This window comes from Drosophila yakuba, chromosome 2R, assembly GCF_016746365.2.
Source record: "Drosophila yakuba strain Tai18E2 chromosome 2R, Prin_Dyak_Tai18E2_2.1, whole genome shotgun sequence".
Lineage (NCBI taxonomy): Eukaryota > Metazoa > Arthropoda > Insecta > Diptera > Drosophilidae > Drosophila > Drosophila yakuba.
In genome coordinates, this window is record NC_052528.2 from 13,012,778 (window position 1) to 13,039,987 (window position 27,210).

The window sequence follows — 27,210 nt, forward strand, 5'->3', positions numbered from 1 at the left end:
GAAAACGATTTTAACGGTCAATCTGCTTATCGAAAATTGCTATCGGAAATGGTTCATCTTTAGCTCAACAGCTGATTTTTTGTGTTTTGACAAAAATTGTTTTTTCTTTGGATTTGATTATAAAAAGCGTCATTATGTTAACTTCCATGGTTAAGGAGCACCATAAGGAGCAGGCAAAGCGAAAACAGGAGCAGGGTACAGGGAATATTGTAGTTTCTGTTTGACATAAAGGTTTACAAGGCTGCATTTTCAGAGGTGCGTCGGAAGGAGGCTATAGAAGCGTCCAATGAGCTTACCCAGTCTCTGGTGGACACCCTAAATGTGGGCGTGGCTCAGGCCTACTTGAACCAAAAGCGCCTGGACGCCGAAGCCAAGCAACTGCACTTGGGCGCAACCAATTTCGCCAAGCAGACCCACCAATGGCTGCAACTCATCGACCAATTCAGCACTGCCCTAAAGGATCTCGGCGATGTGGAGAACTGGGCCCGCAGCATTGAGGGCGACATGCATGCCATTAACCAGACCCTAGAGCTGGCCTACAAAGCCTCCAGAGCAACACAGACATCGAGTGGAGCTGGAACAGCCCTGGAGGCCTCAGCTTCAGCGTCGAAAAACGCAAATGCCAGTGGTACATGAGCGTTTTCCATAAAATATTTTATATTGTACATGTATTCTGCAAAGATCCATTTAGTAAATTTAAGCCCATACAAACCAAGTTACTCTTAGTTAAACTGAAATTTAAATTAGCTTAAGTAAATGATATCTGCGACCAACCCATTCAATAAAACACCCATTCGTCGAGTTCCTGTACAACTTCAATTTTATTTTGTACCTGCTGCACAATTACAATTATAATTAAAATTAGTTTAGTTTGGTTATCATTATCAGTTTGCTGCAGTTCCTTTAAAATACATATCACAATCTATGCGGACCACTGTATGTAATGTTGGTAATTGATTTGATATTTACAAACTAAGTTTTTGTACAGCATCAATAATGGTTAACGAATAATTATGATAAAAAGCTGTTTTCGGTGAATAATGAATTTGATAATTAGTCTAGTTGTGAGCTGTTCGCCAACCAAATGCCTTAGATGGGATGGTTTCACCAAAACACAATATTTCAGTCGTATGCTCCTTTACAGCTCGTTTGACGCAATCCAGTTGAGCCAACTTAGGAGCACGAGTTAAGGAAGTAGCCTCCTTCCAAGGCGCACTAATAGCGCGATGAAATGCGACCTATTTGAGTTAAATGGGTAGGTTAAGTAATTGATCACAACGACAGAACGAAATATCATTTACGTGGGTGCGGAGAACGTGAACGGCTGTAGCTTTTGTTGCGAGTGTGGCGGTGGCGACTAGTGCTCCTGCGGAGACTACGATCGTAGCGATCGTTGCGGTACTTATTGCGATCACGATAGTACTCATTGGGGGAAGCAGAGCGATCGCGAATCTGACGGCGTCCTCCACGCGGCGAACGGGAGCGTCCAGTGAATACACGCGAGGGACGACCCATATAAACGCCCGGAGTTGGTGTGTGGGCCCGTTGGGTTATGGAGAAATCGACGCGAATGCGGCGACCATCGACTTCAATGCCGGAACAGGAGTCCTTGGCCACACGGGCATCGTTGAGATTCTCAAAGTAAATGAAACAGAAGCCCCGGGAACGCTGTGTCTGTATGTGAAAAGATATAAAGGTTTATAAGGTTTTTTCCTTAAGAACCACATGTCCTATAAACAATGTGCAAATGTGACAGCAAGCCTTTAGCTTTTAGTTTGGAATACACAAAAACTCACAATCGCTATCAAATTCAATGTAGCCAGAACTTTAGACAAAACTGCAAGGCTTCAGCCGATTTGTCTACACAATAGGATTCAGGCAGGAAATCTCTTAGCAATGCTTTTAATAAAGCGACTTACATGTGCGTCTATAACCATCTGGATGCGTTCGATGGGTCCGTACTTGTTGAACAGCTCGCGGACCTTGTGCTGCGAGGTGTTTGTGTTCAAACCGAATACTCCTACGCAGCGGCTGGCTTGTGGATGTTCCTAGAATGGCGAAAAACTTTAGGATTGGGAGGGGTGATAAATGGGCAGAATGGATTACGCGAGCCTTGTGCATCCGCATGCGATCACGGGACGAACGTCCGGAATGATGGCGCGGTTCCGGAGGCGGTGACTCCGATCCGGAACGCGAACGGGAACGTCGGCGGGAGGAGGAGCTCTGCTGGCGGCGACCGCCATAGTACTCGTAGTCAGACCTTGATTCGATGTGGAATGGAATGAAATTAGATTATCTTGCGGTTCGTTCTTGCGGGCCTTGCTAATGGACTGTTGGAAAATTGTGTATTTCGTGTGTATTTCGGTTAGTTCTTGCACGTCTTGCTAACTGACAGTTCGAAAGTTGTATGTAGTTGGTGTGACTTGACAAATGCTATTGTTGGGTTGTATTCAATTCAGTTCGATCTGTTTCGGACCTATTCTTCGGTAGTTGGACGTACAAAGTAAATTAGTGCTTCGGGAGGTTCTTACATAGTGCTGTTGGTTGGTTTCTTCCAATAAAATGAAATCGGCTTGAAGGCTTTTTCGTATTACTTTCTTGGCAAGAGCACCAGCTTTCTCGGCCGAGGGGGCAAATCCAAATGAAATGTCCCTATGACAGATGAACCTTTTTCCAAACTGCCAGTCAAAACTACTCGATGCTTCATGTCAAAAAAGGTATCGTTTAGGGGGGTCGTCTCACATATGTGTGTACACATTTACCTGCGCTCTTTGTGTCCGGATGAAGTTGTCCTCGCTGACGAGGATGATGCTGACCGCTTGTGCTTGTAGCTGGTGCTGCAATTGAGACTCCCGCTACAAAGTGTTCCTAATCCACTTGGTTTTTTCTTACCTATCGAATTTACGATGTATATAGTTTCGCTCTTCGGAGCAATGCGATGACTTTGGTGGCGAAAAAAGAATATAAATGGGTGCACACTACTTGGACTGCCGTACTTACCATGTTTAAGGGTTTGATTCCCTACTATATTGCACACACAAGCAGTGTTTACCAATTAAATGTTAGCCTCTGGCTGGTTTTATTTATTCTGTCTGCGTTTAAGGAGACGCACGCTTCGACAGGGATGGCGATAGGCGGGGACGTTATCGCGTTATCGATAGGCACCCTTAACACTTAAGCGGTGTTAAGCGGTGTTTGCTTCGAAAATAACCACAATAGGAGTTAATAAACGAATTGTATATTCGTAAAATAAATATAAAATACAATCAGCCTATTTATAAGGTACTATTATATACTTTAATAAAATTTAAGGCTTTTATCACATTATTTAAAAAAATTCAACAATGATTTTTTATCGGGTAGCATACCATTTTATTAACTGGATTTCTGGATACGCCACTTTATGGGCCTTGCTCTTAGAAAGCTAGCACTATAAAATTACTTTAAGACAATTTAATTCTAAATCACAGGTTCGATTAGTGAGAACGCGTAAACCACATATTCTTCACCATCACATAATTATAAAGCCTTTGGTGTTCCAGATGATGCAAATCCGTAATGGTTTTCACCACTCGCTCGTCGTTGAAGTGGCTTTTAGGAGGGGCTTCCAGGAGACTTCCCGTCGTAAACCACTTGAGGTTCGAAAAGTGCTTCTTCACACTGTCCCGCAGAGCAGCTCCACTAAAAACTGGTGTGCGATACAGATCAAACATATTCTTCTTGCCGTACTTCTCGTGGATTTCATCAATGGTCTTGTCCAGATCGGGCTGCTTGGCGTTGTAGATAACCCATAGTTTCCTCTGTGGGGCACGCAAATCTGTTAGACTAAGAACTCCAAAGAATTCCACTACGTAGGGCTTGAGTTTGGGGTTATCAGCTTTTGGTTTTATATAGAACAATCGCCTCAAACGGCTGTCGATTTGCTCTTCCAGGTCGTAATCACCTTCTGCAAATCGTGTATTAATCATCATTGAGGTTCCCAAAAAAAATTGTGCTATTTTACTTACCTGAGTTTTTGTCTTTCACTGCATTTGTTGTCATATTTCAAAAATGAGTTCGGTCGCTTTTACTTCTCTGACTTCTGAATCCGTGTTAACTCCCTACGCACTCTTCTTAAATACCCAATACACCACAAATATAATTTCAACTGATTTGTAAAAAGTTTCCTCGTTTTGTTTACGATTTTCAATTTCACAACAAATTAAAGAGCTTTTAAAAGCAACCCTGAGGGCTTTCGATAAGCAGTAGCTTGTATCATTTTAATACCTATTATATGTAGAGAAATTGGGTATATTATACTGTGCTCAGGATGATCGCATGGGTCCACATATCTATATATAACCGCAAGAGAGTTGGTTTAGAAAAGCAAGTATTGCCACACCTTACTTTGCTAGTTTTCAAATGTTTAATTGTGTGTATATTTTATCGAACATATTTTTTAAATGCATTTAATCAGTAGGGATAACAGATATTTTATGTGTATATGAATACAACAAAAAATTAACAAATGTCGTTACAAGGCACCAGATGGCGCATTTTCAGTAAAAGTATTATACATCTAGATTTGTGAATTAAGTAACGGGTAACTGATAGTCGGATTCTGTAGTTAGCTTAATGTTTAGCAGGTGGTGCCTTCTGATCATTATAGCGCTTAAACCAATCGTGTTGTATCATTATATAGTCAAAGATTCTTCTTAGCTCCTTGCTATTCAAGTCTGAAACTGTTTTCACGAGTCTTTCATCATTATAATGACTATTAAGTGGAGCTTCCAAGAGATTTCTGCTTGTGAACCATTTTAAGTTGCAGAAATATTCTCTTACGATTTTATGAAATCCCACACCGCTGAATGTGGCGATTTGAAATATTTCCCAGACATGTTTTTTGCCATATTTCTTGCGAATCCTTTCCATAACCTTTAACCTTTCTGATCTAAGGCCATAATAAATGTACCATCGTTTTTGGGTGGCGACATGTGACTCGCTAATACTAAATATCCCGAAGTATTCTATCGTATCAGAATCCAAAGGAGTGGATCCTGCGATTGGCTGCATATAAAATAGTCGCCTCCAGTACTTTTCCATCTTATTGTCCGTGTTGACCCTATTCCGTGCTACAAAGATATATAACCAGAAGAAAACTTGAGGTGATTCATAGGCTTTACCCATTGATTACCGTGCGGCAATTGTGTCTTCCTACCTCAACAAACTTTGAATGAATACTACTGGTTAGCATTTATTGGCATTACTATATTAAAGCTTTATTCTTAGAGTTTATTTAGAAATGAACATCTGTTATGCATTCATATGAAGAAAATTGTACGACTTAAAGTAATTACTCCTAGACATGAGGTAGTCGTAATATTTCCTCCTTTCGTCCTGATATAAATCCGTGATCGTGTTTATTACTTTTTCATCATTATAGGAGCTCTCTGGGGGAGCTTCCAAAATGTTTCCTTTCACATGCCACTTAAGTCCTTTAAAGTGGTTCTTCACCCGGGATCGCATTCCGACCCCTGTATATACCGGTTTTCTGAATAGATCGTACATATTCTTTTGCCCATATTTACGGTGGATCTGATCCACTGTTTTGTCCAATTGATCTGTTGTTGCATAGTACATGTACCACAGTTTTCGGCGTGGCGCTCGAACATCGTTTAAGCTTAGAACCCCAAAGTACTCCACTTCGTGTGGATCGTACCCATTTGTAGTATCGATTTCCTTGAGGCAGTACACTCTTCGCAAATACGTTTCCAGTCGCTTTTCTAGATCTGGATATGCACCTGAAGATTGTAATATACATCATTATAAAATGCCACTGTGAAGTATAAGCTTAACTTACTGTTGGGAGCTTCCACAGCAGATGTGGTCATCTTGAAAATCGTGTTGATAATACAAATGGTTCTTCCCCTGGGCGACTTATATACCTGCTGCTTGGTAATATTTCACAAGAGCTTTCACAATTTGCAATAAGCTGCATAAGCTTTACATTTTTTTTGACTCCCATGATTTAAAAAACAATTTAGTGTGGATTTAAACGGTTTTATACTTATTAATTAACCTTAAGTTATTATGCGTTTCTGCATAACTATACAACTTTTTCGTAAGCTTATCGTTTTTTAAATAAAAAAAAATGATTTAGGTTTACTATAATGTATATAATATATTATAATTAAGATACCTTATCAATATGCAATGGTAACTTTAAAATATACACTTCAAAACCCTGAATAAAATATTTAACCATTTATTTTCAAAAAATTACAGGATGTTGCGAAAGGTATAACAAATTCTTCCATATAGAATTACAAAATTCTCTTCTTGCGTTCAACGAAGTAATTAACTCATAATTAACTGTGCTAAAGTAACTTAGAATACTTTCCAACTGGTTTATAGTCTTTGCCCTGCTATATAATAACCTCCGTAGAGTCGTCGAGCTCGCCCTTGATCTCCGTTTCCAAGTGCCCCACGCTGCTGTTGGAGTCAGGCAAGATGCTTTCTTCTGACTGCAACGCGTGGTTGATGATAAACACATTCGGATTTCCGGTGGTACTCAGACTCATTCCGGCGGGGGATATGAAATCAGCCTCGGGAGTCTCGCCCGAATTTGATTTCGCTCGTGCAGCGGGTATTGATGTGCTCTTGGCCAAAGTCCTTACCGGAGTCGTTTTCTTTTTGCCCAGCCCCGGTGCAGCGGTAACCGATGAGCCTGGTTTTTTCTTAGCAATCATCCTTGGTACTGACATAGACACTGTTGTGTTTAAATTAACGAACTGCCGGGAATAATACATTTTGTATAAATAAAAAATGCAATATTTGTTGTAAAATATAACTACCTGACTTTCTGGGATTCCCAGATCTGCTGCTTGGGATGTGGAGGCTCTCACAGGCATGCCGGCAGATAAAGACATTCGCCCTGCCGTCGATATAGAAGGGGTACACTGAAAGCCAATTGCGTTCTGGTCCTCATCATAAAGGGACATGGTGGCGGAGAGGGAACTGCGCTTCGGAACATGCTCCACAGATTTTTTGGTCCCTTTCGGTGGGGTGTCAGAGAAGGCGGTCGTAGAGCTCACGATGCTTTTGGAAAGCGTCGAGCTGGCGGATCCGCCTAAACTGGAGGGATTAGCAATCATCGAATTGTTTTGGGTCGGGGGATGAGGAGTCATTGTGATGGTAGCCTTGTTCAGGTAATGTACATAGTTTTCCAAAAGCTTTGTACCCACATCCACATCGATGGCCATTAATGAGCTGGTCCTCACGATCTCCTCAATGGTCCGCTGTCTCTCGAACACTGTTAGGTTGGCTGCCCGTCGGCTGAGAGTCTGGAGCACCATGTCAAATACTTGCACCCTCGCCTGCAGCTCCACGCGCTGCTTGTCATTGGGGCAAATCGGTGGTAACTGAATAGGGGACGGCGCCATATTGAGTGCCATCGAGTTGCTGGCTAATGACGGAATGTTAGCCACTGGTTGCACCGACTTCTTGGTCAGCGTTGTGCCACGTGGTAACTGTTTGCTAAGGGAATCCAAGTTCGCCGAAATCAGCATGGAAGTGGGAGAGAGACTTGGCGGAACTACGGGAGTGGAAGTGGATGGACCCACGCATGTGGGAATATTAAAGGAACTTGGAGCCGGCAGGGGAGCCGAAAGCAAACTCTGTATAATCGATGGAAACGGTTGAGTTGCCGGACCAACCGACGGAGAAGCAGGTGGAAAAGGTGAAGGAGCGGTGGCATCAGCAGTCGGAGTGGTACCCGTAGGGGTCAGTTTACTTGAACCGCGTTCTTTATTTCTGCCCAGTAATTCCAGCTTGGCTCGCACCTTGCTTGGCATATTCTTATCCGCTTTTGAGATGAACTTTGTGGTTATAACCAGGAACTGCGGGACTTCCAGCACCGGTACCTCGGCCTTCGAATGCAATCGAGTAAAATCAATGGCCCGCATTGGCCCATCGAGATTTGGACAGCAGAAGTCTAGACCCACATCGTCATAGGACCGCTTGTAACGTTTCGGGTAGAGAAAGGAGAACATCTTGGTCTGCCCAATGGCATTGGGGTTTCCGTCGGGGGCACTGGCAGAGGGAATTGAATGTATCTCTGACGGCCTAGATGAAGTGGAAGCACCCAATGTGTTCATCTGAACAGTGGCGGGCACAGCGTCCTCTGTACTTGAATTCGGTGGAAGTATTGCTGGTGCTGTAGCAACCACATGCATTGGCTCATTAGGTGATTGGTCATCTATCGCATCTTCTGGCTCTGACTTTACCTCTAAAATTGGTACAGGAAGTGGCATAGATTTGGCGTGGAACATTTGTACCCTTCGCTGTTCTGCTAACTTCCTGGTACTTTCCAGCAACGTTGTCTCGTCGGGAAGTTTTTTTTCAGTCAATGGATAGATAGCAGTCTTCAAGGCTGTCTTAGCTGGCGGGCTAACAATCTGTTCATTTTCGGGTGCGATGTCAGAAGCGGGTGCTGTCGATGAATCATTATCTGCCGGTGGCTCATTAGCTGCAATGGGAGCAAGTTGAGCAGAACTTTCCTCCTTTTCAAGTTCTGAGTTTGGCGCTGGGCAAGAATCGGGCTGGGATGCAGGCTGTGGCTGACTAACCGCCACGGACTCTACTTGTGGTTGCAGCATTGATTCTGCCATTGACTCTGCTGCTGAATCCGTTTCCGAGGTTTCACCATGCAGTGGTAGTGACGATACATTACGAGATCCTAGTTGTGTTTCGTTCTTCTCCTGCGTGCTCCTAAGCCATTTATTAAAAGGCCTTCGATTCATTTTTACGCATAGTTTGCGAAGCTTAGCTTTCTGCGGGACTATATTACCCGTCGTGCGTACTGCTATTGGATTAACAGAAGATGCAGCAGTTATTTTCACTGGAAACGCCGCAAATGCAGATTCCCGGACGTGAATGCTCTGCTCATAGGAGTCCTCCTCCTGCAACTCTCTGGGTCTCTTGGGATCTATCACCTCTGTACCGTCTTCCGCTTCACCCGCTTTCCTTTTTAAATCTAGTTGCTGGCGCTTTCCGCCTCGACCCTTTACCAAAGTCTGTGATTGCCTCATTGCTTTTTTTTGGTCCGAAACAGGGGTAAAGCGCTCCTTGGAAGCATTCCGTTGCCTGTCGCCCGTGGGAGTTGGTGTTGGTGCCAATGATCTGTTGCTGCTGACAGCTCGGGTCATGTGACCCGGTATATTGAAGATATCTTGGCGTTCGGAAAATGTTGCAGCGTTATCAGATATATCCGATCGAGAAGAATCCATTGGGTCAGTTGCGGCTTCCTCTTCCAAGTTACGGACATCTGTATTGGGTTTCGATTTGGATTTTTTTTGTGTTCCGGGACCTTTAAACATTGTCTCGATTTTTCCGGCTTGGAGTATGTGGTCAGTTTCCTCCGGCAATGTTGCTTTTGAAGCAGATTCAGATTTCGAGACTTCTGGTTGAGGAAGTCGTTTTCGAGCAGTAGCAGTTAAAGCTGTTCCTTCAGATTTTCTTCCATCCATTTTACTGAAAAGTTTGACTCGGAACGGATCTTTGCGAGGATTAGATTTTGATAAAGAACCCTCTGACTTCCTGCTTTCCAGTTTCCTTGAAGCCTCCAGTTGCGGAAGTGGTTTCCGTCCTGCCCCTGCTGCAGGAACCGTTTTCTTTGAAGATTCTGTTTCCTCCGATTTTAGCGATTTGTTTGGAACCTTTCGCCCTGTGATTGCTGATGAAACCGTTTTCTTTAAAGATTCGGTTTCCTCGGATTTTAGGGATTTCATTTGAGGGCCTTGTACTAAGGACTTTTTCCTGCTCTCCGTTTTCTTATTGCCCTCCGATTTCTTGGTGGATTTTTGTGTTTCAAGTTGTGCCTTTTTTTTCAACAGTGGTGACTCGAATGTTGATGCAGCAGTTTGCAAAGTCTCCGCTTCAGTGTCCTTTGTTGTCAACAGGGAAACGGATATATTTACCTTTCTCGGAGCAACCGCAGACGTTTTTTTAGGAAGCGCAATGGTACTGCTGAAGATGGACTTATCGCCGTCCACGTTTTCATCGGCTTCTGACTTTTCCAGGGATTTTCTGATTTTCAGTGAACTACCATCCTCTCCTGACGAAGGTTTGTGAAGAGTAAGAGTGGAACTCAGCAGAGTTTGCACCATAGGCTTCTTGACTTCCGCGGCTGGACTTTTAGAATGTTGAAGCTTTTTGGCTGGTGTCCCTAGGATGAGATGCTTAGAGATTTCAATGTGCTTGGGTTCCTGTACCGCCGACTTTCGTGAAGCTGGAGATGTCGTCTCGCTTTTGGTTTCCGTAATGGGCGCAGTTGTGGATGACATGATAGTCTCATTACCTATAATAGAGATAAATTTGCCCTGGACAGAGGACATGGCGTCCGACTCTATTTTTGAACGTTTAAGGGATGGTCGTTCTTCTTCGTCAGCGAGTTGTCGACGGCGAGCTGTAATTAAGCAGATAAATACGAAATATATAGACACAATGTGATCAAATTACCAAAATTAAAAGCATCATATAGTTGTGATGTCAGTAAAACAACGGCGATAAAGACTGTAGACTCACCTGGTTTAACTGGTTCCTTTTTGCCAGTTACAGACTTCTCCATATCTTGGCGTTGCTTTCGTTTAGCAGCTTCTAAATGAAGAGAAAGGATGAGAAAGAAAATATTTGTAAGATAGGCAAATATACTGAAAAAATAAAAAATAATTATTAGGCAAGCTATTAACCATCTGGCTGTGAAGAATCCACTTCCCGCTTGCGCAAACTGCGCTTCACCACGCCGGATGTGCTGGGCTCGGGATCATTCGTGACACTTGTTGTTTCCGATGAGTCTGGAATTGGGCTTTGGGCGAGTTCCTCATCATCTGTTACATCCGTTTCTGGTTCGGCTAAAACCGATTTAGCAGTAGAATCATCCTTAATTTCAAGGTCCAACTCCTCGCCGGCTTTCGATGGCGGAGCAGAATCCTCTTTTTCCGTCGTCTTATCCGGTTCCTGATCTATTGAGCTTTGTCCTTTTTCAGATTCAGCTTTTGCGGTTTTATCATTAGGAACTTCCTCTTCGGTTAACTCCTTTGTTGAGGTATCCTCGTCTTGAGTCGCACAAGCTAACGTGTTTAGTACTTCTTCCTTTGAATCCTGTAAAACAACACTTTTCTTTGCCTCGTTAGATAAGACGACCTTAGTGGAATCGTCTGTGATAGGACTGTCACCCTTTGCACAATTGGGATTCAATTCTTGATCGTCTTCTTTCTTTTTTGATTCATTATCTGTGTTGTCAACAGACGCGTCCTGTGTCTCCTTACAAGCATCTTCATTAAGTATTTGCTTTGTTTCAAGTTCCTTATCAGATTCAGTGACAGCAACGGGTAGCAAATCTGCAACAGGATCAGACTCAGGATTTAATACACCTGAAGATATTGGTGACTTATTATCACATTGCTCCCGAGGAGGGCTTTTTTCCACGCTCTCAAGAATTTTGGCCAAGCGCTTTGATTTCGCGGGAGTTTTCTTAAAGATAGACTTCCTTGAACTGTTAGGCAAATCGGAAGTGGGAGTTCTTTTTATTAACACCCGCAGCTTTCGACAGGATGCTGTAGGAGAACTAAGTTCTTTTTGGATTTTAGATGTCGAGCACTCAGATGCTACTATCTGACTATCCTCCGAACTATTGTCCGATTTTTTGGTCCCCTTTGAAACGTTTCGTTTGGATTTCGCTGATTTTTTAGGCGTTATAATGGTGTTTTTGGTTTGATCGCTGCTTTTTGTTGGAGTAGTAGGAAAAACAATTTGCGAATTGTTCGTACTTGAAGGAATGCTATCGGAACTTTCTGACAAAGTTTGATCAGTAATTACATGTTCGTTGAGATCCTGCGTCGAATTGGTTTCTACAATATTAATCTTATCTAGATCAAGCGCCTCTGTTGTCAAGGCATCACCTATTGTTTTAGAGTCTCCTTTTGATGTGGTAATCAAGTCCTCTGGTTTGGGCTCATTGTCCGGAGCTCCTGAAGAAGCCAATGATGGTGTTTTGATTTTTGAATTCATAAGGTATGTTTTCGTTGGAATTTTCATTCTTGGAATATCTAGTTCAACAGTTTCCGGCAAAGGTACATGTTCCTCAGAATTGAAAACGGCACTGTTTTGGTTTTCATTGATCTGAGTAGTCTCAAAATCATCCTTGGGATTCTCAATGGTAACAGCCTGCCTACGTTTTCGTATCCTTTCTATTTCTGTTTCAGATGAGTTCGGTTCCTCGTTTGTTTCATCAGATTTAACCGACTCCTTTTTATCGGACTCTGAAGGTAAAGAACATGTAGCTGAAACGGTTTCTGCGTTTACGTCTAAATCATGTTCAATATCAGATTCAGCAACACTCTCATTAGGTTTCTTTTCGTTTTTCTTGCGCTTGTTTCTGGACTTTGGTTTCCAAGATTTACGCTTGGTGGAATTTTGTGAAGAGTCTTTTGAAATAGGTTCCGCGTCCTTTTCTGAAGAAGATTTGGCTTCATATGTATTAGCATTTAACTCTGTACTCTCTTCATTATTTTTATTATCGTCCTCATCGAGTTTCTTATCAACCTGTCTATTGGAATTGGTGTCCCTTAAATGTTGATCCGATTTATCCAATATATTTTCCTGATCTTGCATGGTGTGATCTGGACTGGATATTGATGTTAACTTTGTAGAAGCTGATTGCTTTTTATTTGAACTGTCACTCGATTGCATTTTACTGTCAGAACATTCATTAATTTTTTCACCGATAGTCTTCTTACTGTTTGACGTTTCCTTCTTGTCAGTTTGTCCTACTACAGTTTCGATTATGTTACCAGACAGATCTTTTGTTTGATCCTTTATTGAGGTATTTTCATTGGAAATAAGTGTCCTTTCAGTGGACTGAGATTTGGCTGATGGATTTTCGTCCTTTTCGGATTTGGCCGCATCAATAACAGACTTCTCCTTACCAGTGACAGAATAACTTTGCTGATCCTTGCTCGTTATAGAAGCATTCTCCCCCTTCTTGGCGTCCAGATGGTCGGAAAGTGTGTCGCTCTCACTTTTGCCTTTTTCATTTCGAATCCTCCTAGATTTTCTGCGATTTGATGGTTTTTCCTCAACTTGTTCCGTATCTGTTTCAATTGCATTGGATCGGTCTAAAACCGGGTTGGTACTATCTATTGGTGGTGGTTTAGCAAGACATAAGGAGTCTTGGTCGTCTTTCTGCTCTGATTCGCTGGAAGTTGAATATTCTTCAACACACTTTGAAGAAGAATGTGGCTCTTCACTGGAATCTATTATGGCCTTGTTAACTTCTGTCTCATGGGTCCTACTCACTTTTTTTGCATTCTGTTTACCTTTCATCTTTTTAATTTCAGTCTTACTGGCGCTAAGTTTTTCCTCGGTCAGTTTGGAAGTATCTGCTGCTGTAGTTGTTTTGGTTTCCTTTACGTCCTTAGTTTCAGGCTCATCAGAAAGCGACTTTAACTCGTTCACTTTTTCCTTTTCTTTTTTTGAAAAGTCCTTAACCAACTTGGAGACTGTCATTTTCTTTTCCACCGGAGAGCGTTCTTGTGAGGAATGGCTTTCCGCTGGTGACCTTCCAAGCCTTGGACTGCTTCGTCGCATTGATTCATCCTTAAGTTGTGTGAGCTCTGTTTTTAAAGTCCGTTTTGACCGACTTTCCCTTTGGTTTTGAGGAGTTTCTTTGTCAGACCTTAGAGCTCTTCGTGGCACCGAACTTTGCAAAGCTTCTACTTCTTTCGATTTCTTGGGGGTATTAGCTGGAGAGGAATGATTTCGTTTCTTGGATGGACTGACTAAGTTAGATGGAACATCAGAACCAGCTACAGACTCGGCTTTGGAAGGTGCTTGATTTTGTTCCTTATCAGGCGTTTCCTGTTGTACAACTGGATTCTGGTTTGGATCAGGCGAGTGTACTTCTGCAGGCGGTTCTTCCTTACTGGAAGATGATGCCTTAACTGGAGTCGGATTTTCCACTGGATTTTCATCATCAGCTATAGTTTCTTCAACGGAAGATTGTTTTTCAGTCTGAGCGGGCACGACTTCCGATATCGTTTCTTGCTCTAGCTCCTTGACAATTTCAATGACTGGATCTTGTCCTCCTTGCACACATTCCACTGATAGCTCGTTAGCTTCAACTCCCTTACCAACCTCAGCGGCTAAGATCTCTTCAGCCAATTTAATGTCCTCAGCCAGCTGGGAGTCGCTTTCCTCAAGTATATTTCCCGAAACTGTCTTGGATTCTGCAAGTACAACTGGTAATTCAACTCCATTAGTAACCAGAACTGAATTTTCCATCTTAGTTAGTTCTGTTATTGCATTATCATTGGTTTCCATTAAACTGGCAGTGGCAGATTCCTTTTGAGTTTCCTCCTTATCTGAAACGAAACCTTTATCTTCCAATTCACTAAGAGATTTTGCAGTTTCAGATTCGTCGTTATGGTCCTGTGCAGTATCAAATGATTCAGTAGATGTCTCCAGTTTAGAAAGGGGTTCTTCTTGGTCCTTTGGCTCAGACTCTGACTTTTCCAGCGCAACCCTGTCCGGAGCACATTTGAGATCCGTTTCGTGGTGACTTGACGTCGTTTTAATATCATCCTGGCATAAATTGGTAGATCCTGCCAGCTCTTTGGCATTATCTAACTCGCTAATTGGTTCATTCTGTTTTGATGGCTCTTCCGAATTAACCGTCTCCGCTCCCAGTTTTTCTTCAATCGCTTCTATTGCGAGAGGAACATTTTTTTCTAAGCCTTCAATTGGATTTTGAGAAGTCTCTTCTGCTGTAGTCTCCTCCTTTGGAAAATGTTTGCGGGGCCTTCCGCGTTTTCTTTTGACTGGATCTCCTTCCCCAACTGGGGCAGTATGAGTTTTGTCCTCTGTGGTTGCTGCACGGTTCTTACGTTGCTTTTGGCCCCGAGACCGCCCTCGCTTTGGAAAGGACTCACTCTTTGACCGACGTAATTCGGTGCCTAAAGGTTCCAAATGATCAAGTTTTTCGCTTGAGTAGGTTAGCTTGCGGACGTGACTCAATTGCGAGGTGCTAGGATCCGATGGGATCTTAGATTTAGATGAGCTACGCGTCTTCGAGCCGGACCGCTTTTCGAACTCATGAGATCGCTCCACATCGATCTCCAAGATCTTCTCGGCCAGGTCAAGACTCATGCGTTCGACAGCCTCAAGCGTGACATTGTCATCTACGCCATACAGCTTGCGACTTCCGCTGGCCTTGCTGGCCGAGGATTTAGCACTACTGCTTGCCTCCGGTGGCTCCAAATCCCGCTCCTTTTCATTCGCCTCTTTGTCACTGGCTGCGAAACAAAAAGCAGAAAGAGTTACAAATGTAAGGGTGTAGCAGAGTTAAGGGTTCACAGGGGCGCTCCGAAATGGACGCCCCAATGGACGTTGGTGCACACTTACCCGCTGATCGCTCATTAGAATGCTTAACCTGTTCGGAAGAAGAGGGTTTCTTTTCGTTGGAGCGGGATTTTTTAGTACTATTCTGTTTCTTATAGATTGGTGGCGCCTCGGCGCAACTGAGATTACTCAAGTACAATTGCAGGCGTTCATAGGTGCTGCTCAAAAAAGACTCCTGATCATTCTCAGGTCGCTGATTCAGCTCACTCGTCGGCTCCTGGCCCTCGTCGTCGGAAACAACAGGTGTCACAGTGTCTACACGGTTTATGTGTGTTTACATATTATGAATATTATCAGAGGGTTGGCAGTATCAACTAGTTAATAACGCTGACTTACCCGCCACCGATGTGGTCCTGCTCGTGTCCGTTGAAATGTCGATCACCGGCTCATCCTCCTCATCGGAGTCTCGATCGCCGTAAAAGTCCGATTCGTACTCATAGGACGAATCGCTGTCTGAGTCCCCGTATAAGTCACCCAAAGCTGTGGGAAATACAAAATGGTTAGGCACTGCATAATATGTATCACAATCTCGATATTACTTAATGGATCTGTTTTGGGTTCATGCCGCGAAGGCATTAGATCGGTTTTTTGGGGCTTAACGATGGTCACTGCCTTGTTTTTGGCGGAAGCCAATCTATCGCCATTTGCAGATACTGCTGTCTTGTTGGCCACAGAATTGGTTTTCTTGTTTTTAGCACTTGCATAAGTTTGGCTTGATGGAGCAGTCAGTGACTTGCCGATGTTGCTGCTGCTGCTATTGCTCATGCTTCTGTGTGAAGCTACATCTTGGGACTTTTTTGAGCCTGCCTGAGAGGTACTGGGCTTGAGTACGCTCAGCTTGTGCGATGGGCGCATTAGGGCTTCGCCTAAGTGTAGGGATAAAATTAAGCAATTAATAAAATGCCTATTTGAACACAATGCGAAATGCCCACCTAGGTCGTCCACCGAATCAAACGACTCGTACCGTTCGCGCCTCTTGGTTGGCTTCGACTGGCTGCTCTTCCCGCAAAAGAGGGCTTCCAGGGCATCGTTGGACTCGTCGCTGGAGGAGGAAGTTGGCGAGCGGCGACGCCTGTCCTGGGACTTGGAGCCGGAGCCCTCGTTAAGCAGTTCGTCGTCGAGGTACTTGCCATGAAAAAGCTTCTGGAAAATGTCCGCATCAATCGACGACGAGTTGCTCGAGTCTGATGAAATGCGACGCTGACGCGGAACGCCGACAGAGGATGCTGGCGGAGCACCCGATTTGATCCCTGTGCGCGCCAAGTACACAGACATTTAAGATTAGAAGCGTTTTAATAGCATTTAAAGAGCAAATCACGCACCTGGCAGCACCAAGTCTTTGTACTCGTCTAGATATTCGATGTCCTCCATACTTCACTTTTCATGTGCGTCGGTCGGTCAATTTGCAATCTTTCAACTGCACCGCGTCTCTTCCAATTCCATGAAGGGGAATCACAAAAAGGTTGAATAACTTGGCATTCCTTTGGCAGAAGGACTTTTTATACCCATAAGCGAACCAACGCAAGCACTTCTTCTTATTTTTCACCGCAAAAAATTCCTTTAAAATCGAGCAAAAATGATGCCGCTGCAATTAACGTGGACGTAGTGCAGCTGTGCAAAAATGCCAAAAGCGTTTAGTGAGCCCGCGCTTCGGTGTGGCCGTTCCGTTTTACTATATTCCATACATGGGACTCAAATCACTTATGAATTATTTGTGATTTGCAATGGTATTGGTAGCTAAACAATATTATTATTTACAAATTGTTTGGTGGGCGCCAAGAAAATTGCGCTTCCCCAGCAAAAATCTAAAAATAACTTTCATACAAGGTTGCAAATTACCTCTATCTAAATCGATTTCATCGACTTTCTGGCTATTATAGTTACGTTTTTATTCGTATTGTGCTCATTGCAAAGATTTAAAAATAATAAATATATATATTTATATATATATTTATTATATTCTAACTCTTATGGGGGTTAAATTAATTACCAATCAAATCAATAAAATGTATTTAAACAAAATCTATATATGATAAATTTATTTTTTTAGCATTATTATTAATACGTCAATATTATTTAATACTTATTTTATTTAATAATTTATATTAATATTAACCTACTTTGTGTTATTCAAATCATAATTTATAACTGATATACTACTTCCTTATATATTATCAGTTCATTTGATAGCTAAAAGAACCGATAGTTCAGCCAGTCTATGCTGTCATCTTCAGCTGTCTAATTAACGATAGCTGTCACCCCTCCGTCACGACGTATCGGTAGCGGTGCCACCACCAAAGTGACGTGGAACGAAAAAAGACGAAGCGACACGAAGCCGAGCACGTCAGATTCACGTTAAGATTCCAGTTCGCCCGTTCATATTTTCCAGGTCAGTCGGTCCAGAGAAACAGATAGTCCAAAATGGTGAGTTAAACTAGGTGGCAATTGAGTGCGGCAACTAATTCCAATGCATCTACCAGCCCGCTCCAGCAAGTTCTACGTCCGTGGGCAGCGGATCGCGCTCGCCCAGCAAATTGTCGGCGCCACGTAGCGCCGGATCCGGAGGCGGCAGCACCCTGAAGCAGCGCAAGACCACCACCAGCACCACCGCGGCCCGGAGTCGTGCACCCGGCGGAGCCGGAACTGGTGGCATGTGGCGCTTCTACACGGACGACTCGCCCGGAATCAAGGTGTAAGTGCATGCCTCGGCTATATTTATTTTGAAGGCCCATTGCTAATGACACTTTTTGAAATACTTTTATGCTGCAGTGGTCCCGTGCCCGTGCTGGTCATGTCGCTGCTCTTCATCGCTTCCGTCTTCATGCTGCACATCTGGGGCAAATACAATCGTTCTTAAGCCATGCATTTCGTAGCCAATAAAATACTTTCACCTCAACGAGCGTGAACAATGTCGACGTCATCATTTCTTTTGCGGCGAGATAACAAGAGAACCATTCCGCTTGTTGAGGCATTGGTGTGTTTCCACATGAAATTAATTATACCTAAGCTTAAGTTAAAGACCTGTTTAAACGTAATGCATACTTTCAAAATTTAATCGTTTTCCCCCATCCGTTCGTTCATCCGGCGGGCTGAGAATTCATTCCACAATTTATCGTGGTCATGTGCATCAGAAATTCCGCGCGAAGCCGTTGCAATTCAAAAACTTGTAAGACATTCAACGAAAAGTGTTAAGAACAAATAAATTTTGTATTAAACAAATGTGTCGTCTGGTGTTAATGGGTGGGAGTGTAGGTTTCCAGGCAGTGAAGTTCTAATAAACTACAATGGGCAACGTCCAAAGTGTGCTTAAAGTATAAAAAAACAATACAATTTGTATGTAACAAATACTTTTAATTGGTCTTCTGAGTTCTTAAAGGATCTGAATAGTTGTTTCATTCATAAAGCAATGTTCCCTGAAGTATTTTGTGCGGTACGAGCATCGCTTTTCCCTGTGATTTCGTTTGCCGCACAAAAGACAGCCTTTGGTATAGTTCGCCCTTCTTTTCTGGAGGCTTAGGCACTTGGTTTCTATATGGCCTTTTTGACCGCACAACCAGCAGTGCTGTTTGGTCTGGTAGAATGAGCAGTTGTGCCCCTCCTTCTGAGTGCACCTTCTACAGTTGGAGCAATGCACATAGTTGGGTTTTACGCAGGCATCGCAGGACTCACAGTGCTTGTATGTTTGGCCATTCACCGAGGGACACTTTTCGCAGCTGTTGCAGTGCAGGTTCTCCTTGGCTGTGTGACAATCGCATTTAGGGCAGTACTTATAGCCCTCTTCAAGTGGCAATTGAAGCAATCTCAGTGGCACGTTGGTGAATAAACGCACGGGTGATCCACAAAACCGACTCTGCTTGCCCACATTCGTATACCTAAGATGATTGGTGTAGTTGATCCTGTAGTCACACATTTCCAGCTCAGGCATCTCCTTCCTGATGTGGTTAGCTGAATAATATGGATATATCCAGAATATGGACAGTGGAGTGGATGGCAGTCGGTTGATTTGATTATGCAGTTTTCTCAGGCTACGCAAGGTGTGCGAAATCAGTTCAGTGCGGCAGCCAAAAGGTGGATCCGTTACAATCACAAGTTGATCGGAACTAAAAATTAAGAACCTTTAATAATTACAGTCACGATTATATAAGAATAAGTAGGTTACCTGGTGCCTTCCAGGAACTGTTCAAAGGGCTTTCGATCGTAAAAGAATTGATTATTGCACATATTGTAAAGGCAGAACTCCTCAGAACCCAGATACTCGGCAAATCTTTCATCCAGATCCAGTAGAAAACTTTGCAGTTTGTGACGCAGATGGAAGTGTAAACGTGGTGCGCCCATGCAGATAACCTTGCTGAGATGACGAGATCAGTAAGGGCATTTATAAATGGGTTGATCTACCCACCTAGCTCCTATATTTTCACACTGATTTGCCAAGAAGTTCAGAGCAGCTTCATCGAAAAAGTATTGGGCATTGACTTTATCCTGGGAAAGCGCTGTGAGGCTTAATGTGGGATCAGGTGTGGCGGGATGTGCTGTTTTCCTGGATGGCAAGGGATAGTCCTGTTTGGGAAGTTTAGTCCCGCAGGGTTGACCCTTCCACTGATTCGCTGGCAGGTGATAATTACAGAGTTTTGAGTCCCGGTGGGCTGAGCAAGCATAATAACCCTGCCCGGGCAGTTGGGATTGCCGGTAGAACAACACCGTGGGTCCATGCTCGCAGCGGGGGTGCTGATCCTCGGGAGCAGCATCGCCTTCTTCCATTTCGAGCAGCAGCTTATCGCTTTTATTATCAAACATTCTGCTAAAACGTTTATTTATCGTGAATGCCACAAAGTCAACAAACCGCGGAAGAAGAAGAGTGAGCACTGGGCAGTTTCTTACAATTAAGCTCCAAACTTTTATTTAATAAATGAAACCATTCCATATTCATTAAATAAGCCATTCCTACGCAGTTTTCTACAAGTAAGCTAAATTTTTTAGGAGTGTTGTTTAAATTATATTTTCTTAATTTCTATTCGATTGATTTCCGAATGTGGCAACGCCAGGCACTATTCGATACCAACGAGGTTAAGCCCAGAATTTTAAGGAAATTGGGCCTCAGCTTCTCTGGTCACTCTAATGTCACAAAAATCTATAAAAGCAACGTGCAACCAAAGAAAATTCTTTTAATTGAAAATTTCTTGGAAAGCAGTAGTGTTTGGAGCAAAAATTTTTAAAATTTGTACTTCAGTGCGAGGCCATGTGGTCTCACAATTTAAAACAAAGAAAAGTTGATATAACAATCGCATGCGACTGCAATGAATGGATGAAAAGTAAGTGAAAAGAATAAGGCGGGAATTTATTAGTTTCTTGATGATTGTTCATATTCTGAAGAGTCGAGTGCCAAGTCGCAAGATTTGGCATTCTATTCCTGTGGAAAGAATAAGAACGGCCAACTGATAAACTAAATCTAATAACAAAATTGATTTGAAATGCAATTGTGCAAGCAAATAACTAACCTATACTTTTTTTTTCTTCTAGAATGTGAAAAAACACGTGGCGAGAGATGAAAAGAGATGGAGATAGCCGGCTTTGAACTCATGGGTATGTAGTCTTCTCTTTCTTACAAATATGCGTGCTTGAATGAGTTTTTTTTTTTTTTGATGATAAGTTCAATCTGAACACAGTGCTGTTGATTTACAACTTAAAATTAAACCAAAAGGATTCTGAGAACTTACAGATACAGAACTTTTCAAATTGAAAAATGAGTACAAACTAACCCCAGTTTTTCGTTCTTATTTTTAGCTTTGCCAGAAAGGAAGCCGCCATTTTATCTTGAAGCAATTCTGAAAAATGTGATCGAGGTAAGATAAATGTGAACTTAAATATGTTTTAAAAGATTTTCCTGATGATAAGTTCAATCTGAACAAAGTGCTGTTGATTCACAACTTAAAATTAAACCAAAAGGATTCTGAAACGCAAACACTAATAATAACTTTAAATAAAAATGACAAGGAAAACCTAACCTAAGTTTTTATTTCTTTCAGAATAAAGTGTTGATTTCGTGAAAGTTCTTCAATTGCAACTCTTTTATCATGAGGTAAGTTAAATTTAAATATCTAAATAAACATTGAAATCAGATTAATTGATGATAAGTAATTACCGTTTGATTTTCGTGATATTAAACCCCATGGCTGCTATTTAATAGTAACTGATTACCCTTTTAACTAGTACACATTTATCTTAATGGAGCATGTCATTAATCCAAATGTATCTTTTCAGGTTTATCTGCTGCTGGAAAACATTAAAATCTATGAGTCGTGAATCATAAGGTAAGAAAACTTTCTTTTGGTATTTGCAAATGTTTTATTGATGAAAGTAATTACCGTACGACTTCTGTGATTAAATCTAAATGGCTGCAAATTTTGCAACTGAAATTCGATATAAATAAAACATTTTAATTAGTACTTCTTGATTTGCTAACTTTATTTATCTTCTTTTGCAGATCTGACAAGAAACGACTTAATGTAGAAGCAAGCTGATTCAATTCAATGGAAAGCAATTTAGGTGAGATTCAATTCAGATTTTGTAATATGCTGCAGTAGTTTAAATGATGAATACCTTTATCTATTAACTTTCGTTCTACTGAGTGGTAAATGCGGATATATTTCTCTGATACATAAAACCATAGCAGCAATTTGTCGCTAAAAACAAAGAAGGGCTATTATTAACCTTTTTTATTTTATTTTTTACAGTCGTTTGCGATATCTTTTTCTCGAGGGGCTGACTGACTGATGGTTAAGAACGTTCAAATTGGTAGGTTATCCTCAAAGTATTACACACATTGTTTATATGATGTTACTTCTAGTATAGTTCATTAGAAACACACATGTTACAAACTTTTCGAAGCTGATACAGCATTTATATATCCTTTAATTAAATGGTTTTTTATCAAATTATTAAAAATTAATCATTTTTTACGTTCTAGAATGGAACTAGGCAGACCAATTTGCTTTATGAAGATCATCGGATTACCGAACACACTTAAGGTAAGCAGATCCATCCTATTGGTTAGATATAAAATTTCTTTGATAAGCGTTGCATATGATGATATTTTCCTATCTCAGGATTCCCTCTTCTGAGTAGAACCCTTATACAACCGTGCTGTTCACTTTCCCTGTCTGAAATAAACGCTTTACAAATGAAATTGAATGTCACCTTATTTAAATGTGTTGCTAACCAAATCCATTTCTATAAAATTACAGATGTTTCCCTAAATCACAAAAACCTGGACATGCCTCGAACTATAAAGGTAAATTAGCAACGATAATTTAAAGTATTTTATTTACAATGATGATATTTTCCGTCCGTGGAATTTAAACAAAGTAAAATCATGCTGACATTTTTATGTCTTCTTTCCCCAACTGATTAATAATTTCAAATTTAAGTTTGAAGACACTTTAATACCAGTATACTTATCATAATTTTGTTTCTGTTGCAGGTTTTTTTTTTTAAACTGGAGTTATCCATTATTGAGGTAGAAACTTGCATCTCATATAGCCCAAAAGGTAAATAAAACAATATATTTTTTATATTTATTTGAAATGATGATAATAAAAGTCCGAATTAGTACTTAGCGAAGCTATGCTGTATAAGATTTCCCCAACTGATGCAATTTTCCAAATATTAGACGAGCAAACCATTTTTGAATGAAAGCTAATTTGGTTTATTTATTTTTATCTTGCAGGTTTATCCACAAAATGGGCTCAATATCAAACAGTTTTCTGAAATAAATGCAATTAAATTACTGAAATATATAATGCACTTTTAATTAACATTGGGGGGTATGGGAACCAAATACTAAGACATAATGCAGCAAAAAAAATGTCTAGAATTACTAAATTTAATAAAATTTCATGCAATAATTTTGTTTAATTCAGGCGCCATCTGTTACTCGTAGTATTGCCTATACTGAGCGACATCTGGCGTATTAAAACGGAAGCTTCAGAAAGTGTAGTACGAAGTGGCAGCGCCGCAGTGTTCTATTGCAAAAGCTGCCTGCTGCGAAGCTTTCAGTTTGAATGTTTGGTCGTTACTTTTTGATATTTATCTGTACACAAATATTAACATAAAGTGAGCATTCCGTTTCGTGGGGTGATTTTCCGAAATCACTTTTCTTGGGACTTGCAATGCCTTACCCACCATTCCCACTAGCTTTCCAATGTGTCTCCCATATTTCAATGCATTTTTAAGGACGGCAAACATCAATTTATCATGCTGTAGTGCTGTCCACATAAGCGGAAGTCGCATGCCCTGCCAGCCGTATGAGCAACAACAACAACAACGCGAGCATTAAAAAGAAACTCCCCCACTTTGAGGGGTGCGGAGGGGTTCGGCGGGGTCACAACTATTTTCAACATTGTGCACACATTTCATTCATTGAGTGCATGTTGAGCACGAGCATATTTACAACGAGTTGCAGCGAGGACGATGTGTGCGGGGCACTTAATGCGCTTTTATGCGATTTATTGGGGTATTTTAAATGACAGTTAGTTGGTTTTTTATTTAGTTGATAATTATCTGGGGGGAACGAGCGATGTGCCATCAAATCGCAATGAATTCAATTGAATATTTACCACTTACCACCCATCACGACCACGTTATTTACAACTCCGCTTGAGACTTTAGTAGAGGAGACAAGACTTTCGACGGGTAGTTCTGAGTGCACTGTTAAAGTAATGCTCAATTAAACTCATGGAATGGAACAGGACTATCTAATTGACATACATTTTGTAATACAAGTGCATTACTTATGATTCCTCAAGCTTGGGAATCTTGTTTTCTAGAAAATGTTACATTTTGATTCCGAATTGCATTTTATTTGTTTCAGTTTTGTTCAGTGTGCCTGGTGGTTTGCCGAAAACTGGCAGGAAGTACTGGGTGCCATCGACGGACGCGCCAAGTCGTCGAACTTTTTGCACTCGATATGTGACGACAAGGACATCGCTGCGCTTTTTCACTCCCCAAACTGATAAAGATAAGGCCAAGGAGTCTGTCGTCGCTCCGCTCCGTTCCGAGTGGCTCCTGCAGGAAACTTTGCCTTTCTGCCTGTCTTGGTTCTGGACTGTGTCTTCTGTCTTCAGATCTCTATGGCCCCGGTTTTTGCGGTTAGCTTGGGAGCAGCAGACAAGCAGCAGGCAAGCAGCTCAAGTTGGCGGGCATTTCTGTGACAATTTATTTTCTGTGCTTTGGCATTCGCTTTTCAACAAATCGAAAAACTATTAAATTGGGCTGAACGCCAGCAAACGAACGCCAAAGGACAAAGAGAAGGGACAACCAAAGCCAAAAGAAATGAGGGAGAAGCATTTATTTCCGGAAGATATTGAAAATTATATGCCCTATTAGGGCAACCCTAACATACGTTTGGATAGATTTCTCTTGAGACTTGATTAGTTTTTGGTTCCACTAAAAGAGCTTTATATATCTGGTTTCAATCTTAAAAGATCTCACATAGTCTAAACAAATGTAACTTTTATAATATTATTATAACAGTTCTTAAAGTCATTTCCTGCAATTGATATAAATTTCCTCCCGTTTCATTAAACTTACTTAAAAGGCCATTGGAAAATCTGGGTTATTCACGTAATACGAGTACAACTCTCTAAAAAGGGGAATCCCTTTGAACATTCCACTCGCAGGACTTGAGCGCTCACTTTCCCCATTCTGTGTCCTGCTAAGAGCATTCAAAGGCAAACTTTGACCGCTTTTTGCCAGGACCTACACTGCCAGAGATTTCGCTTTGTTGACAATCACGCGACTTTTCCCCGCTTCGGCACATTTGATTTGGCGGCAACTTTTCACCTCGCAACGGACGAACTGCGACGACATCAAGTTAATTGGATGGCAAATTTGGGGGTGGATACAAGGGGCGGCGGCTACAAGGGAAGGGGGGACACAGGACCAAAGGACGAATCTCGGTGGATGGGTGACAAGTGTGGCCAAGGCAACGGATCCCGATTACAATCTAAGCCAGAGCAAAGCCCACGGCACACATTCACAAGGCATTCACATGGCGATTCGAGGCGAGCAAACAGACATTAACACGTGAGCGCGGTTATCTGCAGGATCTGCACTAAATCTCGGAGTCTCGAATCTCTGAATCACTGAATACCCGAGTGTGTTTGCCACTTGGCACCTCCTCAAAACAAATACCCTACCCACTCAAAAGGGAACTAGGCCTTTTGGCTTTTGCCAGTTTTTTTGACACTAAACTAATTAAAAGTTTGCCAGACTCCGGGTTTCGGGCTGGCCAGTCCATATGGCCTCGACTACGGCTTATTGGCATAAATTACGCATTGAAATCACGTAAGTGTCGGGGGCAAAATTTAATCAGAGAGTGCGGCGACTAAGCAAGAATTAAATTTAGCAACATAACCAAATCAAAAAAGGGCCCTCTGCGCACACGGACATGAAACACGGAACACGGACACAAACAATTTCCCCCTGTGAACGCAGCGGCAAAAAATTTGCACACAAACTACGTGACTTCAATTCCTCAGTGAAAAGCTTTAAAAAAAAAAAGAGTGTATAAAATCGGACAGGGTGTACGAACGTGTGTATCTATGTGGTTACCTCTCAATGGCTTTTGTTCGGCTCCGTGTACAACTTTTAATCCTTTGCACTTTTGTCAATGTCACAGACGAGATAGACTCAGATTTAGATGCTGCCCAATGACAACGGATATAAAAAATAGGGACAAGCGAAGACAGCGTTCGCTCCACGAAGTTGCAATGCCCTTTCTTTAAAGTGCATGAATGCCCTGGGAAATAAGATCTAAGAGGAGGGTGTGCCAAGTAGGAAACAGCACATTTGCATTTGCTCTGAGGACAAAAGATTTGTAAAATATAAACATTTAATTTGAGCTTAAAAGTGCAAGAGAGTCAGATAAGTTTGAAATAAAAATTATACTCTGTGTCAATCGAATTCATAAGCCGCTTTCCTTGCGTGTGCCATTCAGATGTACACCAGCGTTTTTAAAATGTATCGCTTTAAAGCGATTTAATTTATTACAAGGTCCTTAGAGATTCTAAACCATAATACCCTCACCGAAAGTGACAGGACTAAAAAAGGGACGAAATGAACGAAGGACTGCACTCTGTTTGGGAAATAGTTTTTCACCACAATGACATTTCTGCTTTCCGCACACGGATGGATTTTCTGGGCGAGGGAAGATGGCCAATAAAATTAATTGATTTTGAGGTTGCCTTTTTTTACGGCTGCCAATGCTGCAGCTGTGTTAACTTTTTTGTTGGTGATTTTGATTTCTGCTTCTGTGACAGTTGACCGCATTTGATTGGCGTCGCTGGATGTAGTCGGATAGAGGATCCTTTGGCTTTAAGGTGGTTTGGGCCATTCTAATTTAATTAGTTTCGAATGTGGAGCACCTGCAAGTGGCACAATTTTATTGCAATTATATGCAACTGAAAGCTTGAAATAGCAAATAAGTACGACTTTGAAAGCAGTCTGATTTGCCTTTTAAATTTCCAAATAAATATCAATAAATGGCAAATAAATAAAATATGCCAGTTAATTGGCGTATCGAAATTCGGATTAATTTTTTACGCTTTTCCTTCCTCTCCATTGAGCACTTGGCCAAAAGAGAAGGGGCAAGCAGCAATTGTAAGCGTAAACGTGAACGTAAACGCTTTCAACAGCTCTCCTTTTGCATCTGGCATTGATTTCCGTTTTCCATTTTTATTAACAAGCATTTAAATGCAATGAACTGAAATGCGAGTCTCT

At 41.7% G+C, this 27,210-nt stretch overlaps 8 protein-coding genes, 1 long non-coding RNA gene and 2 other non-coding genes across 13 annotated transcripts; 5 read left to right on the top strand and 6 right to left on the bottom strand.

Annotated features, from left to right (window-relative positions):
• Positions 1-37: 37 nt before the first annotated feature.
• LOC6530403 (biogenesis of lysosome-related organelles complex 1 subunit 1) lies at positions 38-810 on the top strand. Its single transcript, XM_002091293.3, has 2 exons — positions 38-195; positions 254-810. Exons 1-2 carry the CDS (start codon positions 135-137, stop codon positions 634-636), a joined length of 444 nt encoding a protein of 147 aa, XP_002091329.2. The 5' UTR covers positions 38-134; the 3' UTR covers positions 637-810.
• Positions 811-941: 131 nt separating this feature from the next.
• On the bottom strand, positions 942-3,153 carry LOC6530404 (transformer-2 sex-determining protein). 2 transcript variants are annotated; one of them, XM_015196464.3, is made up of 7 exons: positions 3,001-3,153; positions 2,893-2,942; positions 2,763-2,837; positions 2,107-2,260; positions 1,920-2,048; positions 1,302-1,674; positions 942-1,238 (listed from the first exon to the last, which is right to left on the bottom strand). In XM_015196464.3, the coding sequence occupies exons 1-7, from the start codon at positions 3,001-3,003 to the stop codon at positions 1,216-1,218; spliced, it is 807 nt and encodes a 268-aa protein (XP_015051950.1). In that variant the 5' UTR covers positions 3,004-3,153; the 3' UTR covers positions 942-1,215. The 2 variants fall into 2 exon arrangements, with proteins under 2 accessions (XP_015051950.1, XP_002091330.2); XM_002091294.4 differs by lacking the exon at positions 3,001-3,153 and adding an exon at positions 2,532-2,701 and having other exon boundaries at positions 2,893-2,948.
• Positions 3,154-3,348: 195 nt separating this feature from the next.
• Positions 3,349-4,177, bottom strand: LOC6530405. Its single transcript, XM_002091295.4, has 2 exons — positions 4,008-4,177; positions 3,349-3,946 (listed from the first exon to the last, which is right to left on the bottom strand). Exons 1-2 carry the CDS (start codon positions 4,039-4,041, stop codon positions 3,477-3,479), a joined length of 504 nt encoding a protein of 167 aa, XP_002091331.3. The 5' UTR covers positions 4,042-4,177; the 3' UTR covers positions 3,349-3,476.
• Positions 4,047-5,207, bottom strand: LOC6530406. The gene has a single exon (XM_039373204.2). The coding sequence runs from the start codon at positions 5,164-5,166 to the stop codon at positions 4,612-4,614; it is 555 nt and encodes a 184-aa protein (XP_039229138.1). The 5' UTR covers positions 5,167-5,207; the 3' UTR covers positions 4,047-4,611.
• A 25-nt stretch (positions 5,208-5,232) lies between these two features.
• Positions 5,233-5,996, bottom strand: LOC6530407. Its single transcript, XM_002091297.3, has 2 exons — positions 5,840-5,996; positions 5,233-5,780 (listed from the first exon to the last, which is right to left on the bottom strand). Exons 1-2 carry the CDS (start codon positions 5,868-5,870, stop codon positions 5,293-5,295), a joined length of 519 nt encoding a protein of 172 aa, XP_002091333.1. The 5' UTR covers positions 5,871-5,996; the 3' UTR covers positions 5,233-5,292.
• A 27-nt stretch (positions 5,997-6,023) lies between these two features.
• Positions 6,024-17,055, bottom strand: LOC6530408 (mucin-17). Of its 2 annotated transcripts, XM_002091298.4 has the most exons (9): positions 16,758-17,055; positions 16,368-16,685; positions 15,975-16,301; positions 15,772-15,915; positions 15,439-15,690; positions 10,728-15,329; positions 10,564-10,635; positions 6,834-10,444; positions 6,024-6,770 (listed from the first exon to the last, which is right to left on the bottom strand). In XM_002091298.4, the coding sequence occupies exons 1-9, from the start codon at positions 16,804-16,806 to the stop codon at positions 6,405-6,407; spliced, it is 9,741 nt and encodes a 3,246-aa protein (XP_002091334.1). In that variant the 5' UTR covers positions 16,807-17,055; the 3' UTR covers positions 6,024-6,404. The 2 variants fall into 2 exon arrangements, with proteins under 2 accessions (XP_002091334.1, XP_015051949.1); XM_015196463.3 differs by lacking the exons at positions 10,728-15,329; positions 15,439-15,690 and having other exon boundaries at positions 16,758-17,052.
• Positions 17,056-17,701: 646 nt separating this feature from the next.
• Positions 17,702-18,654, top strand: LOC6530409 (protein transport protein Sec61 subunit beta). The gene is made up of 3 exons (XM_002091299.3): positions 17,702-17,859; positions 17,916-18,127; positions 18,205-18,654. Exons 1-3 carry the CDS (start codon positions 17,857-17,859, stop codon positions 18,290-18,292), a joined length of 303 nt encoding a protein of 100 aa, XP_002091335.1. The 5' UTR covers positions 17,702-17,856; the 3' UTR covers positions 18,293-18,654.
• Positions 18,655-18,765: 111 nt separating this feature from the next.
• On the bottom strand, positions 18,766-20,422 carry LOC26535421 (rRNA N6-adenosine-methyltransferase ZCCHC4). The gene is made up of 3 exons (XM_015197414.2): positions 19,835-20,422; positions 19,595-19,783; positions 18,766-19,535 (listed from the first exon to the last, which is right to left on the bottom strand). Exons 1-3 carry the CDS (start codon positions 20,227-20,229, stop codon positions 18,806-18,808), a joined length of 1,314 nt encoding a protein of 437 aa, XP_015052900.1. The 5' UTR covers positions 20,230-20,422; the 3' UTR covers positions 18,766-18,805.
• Positions 20,423-20,583: 161 nt separating this feature from the next.
• On the top strand, positions 20,584-23,224 carry LOC26534615. The gene is made up of 11 exons (XR_001454217.3): positions 20,584-20,744; positions 20,953-21,015; positions 21,217-21,275; positions 21,459-21,511; positions 21,694-21,743; positions 21,917-21,978; positions 22,167-22,227; positions 22,400-22,460; positions 22,677-22,723; positions 22,913-22,979; positions 23,159-23,224. It is a non-coding gene; the product is annotated as an uncharacterized LOC26534615 (long non-coding RNA).
• Positions 21,066-21,145, top strand: LOC6530411. The gene has a single exon (XR_005560925.1). It is a non-coding gene; the product is annotated as a small nucleolar RNA Me28S-Cm3227 (small nucleolar RNA).
• LOC6530412 lies at positions 21,311-21,395 on the top strand. The gene has a single exon (XR_005560924.1). It is a non-coding gene; the product is annotated as a small nucleolar RNA Me28S-Cm3227 (small nucleolar RNA).
• Positions 23,225-27,210: the final 3,986 nt, after the last annotated feature.